Source organism: Triticum urartu, chromosome 2A (assembly GCF_056163025.1).
Source record: "Triticum urartu cultivar PI428250 chromosome 2A, HENAU_Tu73, whole genome shotgun sequence".
In the NCBI taxonomy this organism is placed as follows: domain Eukaryota; kingdom Viridiplantae; phylum Streptophyta; class Magnoliopsida; order Poales; family Poaceae; genus Triticum; species Triticum urartu.
The window spans coordinates 548,446,458-548,450,656 of record NC_141874.1 but is presented as its reverse complement, the minus strand read 5'-3'; the positions used below and the strand labels follow the sequence as shown (position 1 = coordinate 548,450,656).

The 4,199-nt window shown below is 47.6% G+C and overlaps 1 protein-coding gene across 1 annotated transcript; it reads right to left on the bottom strand.

Annotated features, from left to right (window-relative positions):
* Positions 1 to 855: 855 nt before the first annotated feature.
* LOC147985838 (uncharacterized) lies at positions 856 to 1,695 on the bottom strand. The gene has a single exon (XM_087539943.1). It carries the CDS (start codon positions 1,693 to 1,695, stop codon positions 856 to 858), a length of 840 nt encoding a protein of 279 aa, XP_087396069.1.
* Positions 1,696 to 4,199: the final 2,504 nt, after the last annotated feature.

Sequence of the window (4,199 nt, the reverse complement as noted above, 5' to 3'; positions counted from 1 at the left end):
CCGCACCAGAGTGGTATGGTAATCCTGTTTTGGAAGTCATGTTACTAGACCATGACGAACTTGTGAACTATGAGGAAGCGATGATGAGCCCAGATTCCGCGGAATGGTTTGAGGCCATGAAATCTGAGATATGATCCATGTATGAGAACAAAGTATGGACTTTAATGGATTTGCCCGACGATCGGCAAGCCATAGAAAATAAATCGATCTTCAAGAGGAAGACGGACGCTGATAGTAGTGTTACTATCTACAAAGCTAGACTTGTCGAAAAAGGTTTTTGACAAAGTTCAAGGTGTTGACTACGATGAAATTTTCTCACTCGTAGCGATGCTTAAGTCTGTCCAAATCATGTTAGCAATGTTGGGTCTAACCCTAGCTAGCACGAACTAGTTTTGAGGGACAGATCGTAGACAAAGAAAGGATACGCGGAGATGTATTTCTGGCAACAAACCACGGCGCCGAACGCCTCTTATCCCTGTCATATATATAGCTGGACAAACCAAAACATATCTGGACTCCTAACCACCTACGTATAACAACCTGGACTAACAAACCAAATCACCGCCGGCTTTGTATCACACGGGACGCAGCGCCCAAGCTTCCTTTCCTACGCACGCACGTACGAGCGCCCAGGGACTCGCTCGCCTACGCCGTCCTCTACTACGCATTCTGACGCGTCCAGCCGCGACTGCTGCTAACTGACTACGACCCAAACATAAGCACAGACTCGACACGCACCCAATGCATGCACACACGCACACTCGCCATGAAGTCCAGCACGACCAACACGCACGCACACACTGGTCACCACCACCGCCGTGTCTTATTCCTAACAATCTCCCCCTAAGACACGACCTATAGTAAGGTCGGCTCGTCATCGATGTCGGCAAGGAGCGCCTTCTCCTTCTTCGGCTGTCGGCGGTCACGGGAGAAGTGGCCACGAACGCCACAATTGTAGCACTTCCCGCGCCGCCGTCTCGTGCCCGAAGCCACGCTGCTCGCATCGTCGTCGTGGTTGAGGTTGCCGCTGCGCTGACGCTGCCGTGCCTCCCACTGGGCCGCCGTGAACATCAGCTGATCGCCGCCTCGTCCGTCGTTGTCCTGCGTGCGCCGATGTAAGCGTTCGTCGAACGCCTTGAGCCTACTCAACGCCTCCTCGAACGACATCGTCTCCACGTCGCAGAACTGTTTGATCCTGACCACCGCGGCATACAACCGATCGGGCACCGTGTCGAGCAATTTTCTCACCATGGCGGTGTCGCCGAGCGTCGAGCCGTGGCCAGCATACCTTGCTGCCATGCCGCCGATTTTGCCGGCGTACGCGTCCAGCGCCTCCCTCTCCTCCATGCGCAGGTTGTCAAACTCGCCACGGAGACTGGAGAGCCGCGCCGCCTGGACCCGATCGGCGCCGACGAACCTCGTCTTCAAGCTGGCCCACACCTCAGTCGCCGTCTTCTTCGTCGATACCTTCATCAACAAGTCTCCGGAGAGCGCACCGAACAGCACCGCCCTCGCCGTCTTGTTTTTCCCCACGTCGACCGCCGCATCGCCGGCCGGCGACACCGCTTCCCAGAGGTTCTGGGTGTCGAGGATGGCTTCGGCCTTGATCGCCCATACCGTGTAGTTGTCCGGTGTGAGCATTGGCATCGCCATGGACATTGTGCTCCCCCCGGCGCCGTGCGGGACGATCGCCATGGCCACGAGCAGAGGAACAAACAAGGCTCTGATACCAATTGTTGGGTCTAACCCTAGCTAGCACGAACTAGTTTTGAGGGACAGATCGTAGACAAAGAAAGGATACGCGGAGATGTATTTCTGGCAACAAACCACGGCGCCGAACGCCTCTTATCCCTGTCATATATATAGCTGGACAAACCAAAACATATCTGGACTCCTAACCACCTACGTATAACAACCTGGACTAACAAACCAAATCACCGCCGGCTTTGTATCACACGAGACGCAGCGCCCAAGCTTCCCTTCCTACGCACGCACGTACGAGCGCCCAAGGACTCGCTCGCCTACGCCGTCCTCTACTACGCATTCTGACGCGTCCAGCCGCGACTGCTGCTAACTGACTACGACCCAAACATAAGCACAGACTCGACACGCACCCAACACATGCACACTCGCCACGGGGTCCGGCACGACCAACACGCACGCACACACTAGTCACCACCACCGCCGTGTCTTATTCCTAACAAGCAATTGCCGCATTTTTATGAAATCTGGCAAATGGATAAACAAAACTACATTCCTTAATGGATTTAAAGAAGAGTTGTATATGATACAACTAGAAGGTTTTGTCAATCCTAAAGGTGCTAACAAAATATGCAAGCTCCAGCGATCCATCTATGGACTGGTGCAAACATCTCGGAGTTGGAATATACGCTTTGATAAGTTGATCAAAGCATATAGTTTTATACAAACTTGCGGCGAAGCTTGTATTTACAAGAAAGTGAGTGGGAGCACTACAGCATTTCTGATAATTATATGTGTATGACATATTGTTGATCGGAAATAATGTAGAATTATTCTGCAAAGCATAAAGGAGTGTTTGAAAGGATTTTTTCAAAGAAAACCTTGGTGAAGCTGCTTACATATTGAGCATCAAGATCTATACAGATAGATCAAGACGCTTGATAAGTTTTTTCAATGAGTACATACCTTGACAAGATTTTGAAGTAGTTCAAAATGGAACAGTCAAAGAAAGAATTCTTGCCTGTGTTACAAGGTGTGAAGTTGAGTAAGACTCAAAGCCCGACCACGGCAGAAAATAGAATGAGAATGAAAGTCATTCCCTATGCCTTGGCCATAGGTTCTATATAGTATGCCATGCTGTGTACCAGACCTATTGTATACCCTACACTAATTTTGGCAAGGGAGTACAATAGTGATCTAGGAGTAGATCACTGGACAGCGGTCAAAATTATCCTTAGTGGAATAAGGATATGTTTCTCGATTATGGAGGTGACAAAAGGTTCGTCGTAAAAGGGTTACGTCGATACAAGTTTTGGCACTGATCCGGATGACTCTTAGTCTTCATCTGGATACATATTGAAAGTGGGAGCAATTAGCTAAAGTAGCTCCGTGCAGAGCATTATAGACATAGAAAATTGCAAAATACTTATGGATCTAAATATGGCAGACCCGTTGACTAAACTTCTCTCACAGGCAAAACATGATCACACCTTAGTACTCTTTGGGTGTTAATCACATAGCAATGTGAACTAGATTACTGACTCTAGTAAACCCTTTGGGTGTTGGTCACATATCAATGTGAACTATGGGTGTTAACCACATAAAGATGTGAACTATTGATGATAGATCACATGGCGATGTGAACTAGATTATTGACTCTAGTGCAAGTGGGAGACTGAAGGAAATATGCCCTAGAGGCAATAATATAAAGTTATTATTTATTTCCTTATTTCATGATAAATGTTTATTATTCATGCTAGAATTGTATTAACCGGAAACATAATACATGTGTGAATACATAGACAAACAGAGTGTCACTAGTATGCCTCTACTTGACTAGCTCGTTAATCAAAGATGGTTATGTTTCCTAACCATAGACAAAGAGTTGTCATTTGATTAACGGGATCACATCATTAGGAGAATGATGTGATTGACTTGACCCATTCCGTTAGCTTAGCACTCAATCGTTTAGTATGTTCCTATTGCTTTCTTCATGACTTATACATGTTCCTGTGACTATGAGATTATGCAACTCCCGTTTTCCGGAGGAACACTTTGTGTGCTACCAAACGTCACAACGTAACTGGGTGATTATAAAGGAGCTCTACAGGTGTCTCCAAAGGTACATGTTGGGTTGGCGTATTTCGAGATTAGGATTTGTCACTCCGATTGTCGGGCCGTGAAGACATACGACTACATCAACCGCAGTGTGCTAACGCTTCCGCTGTCGGTCTACAAGGGTACATAGATCACACTCTCCCCTCTCGTTTCTATGCATCACCATGATCTTGCGTGTGCGTAGGAATTTTTTTGAAATTACTACGTTCCCCAACAATCACATGGTATATCGTTGATAGAATTGCAACTCTGATTGCTGGTTAGGAACTGTCATTCGATTTCATTCCAACAGCTGTCGTGCTTTATTCAATTTTGTGTATTCGCCTTGCGACAGCATCTAAAACCAGCGCCGTACCGATCGCTTGCAATATGAAAAGCGC

Coding starts and splice junctions, on each gene's coding strand:
- LOC147985838 (XM_087539943.1), bottom strand. CDS start 1,695: ATGGCGATCGTCCCGCACGGCGCCGGGGGGAGCACAATGTCCATGGCG.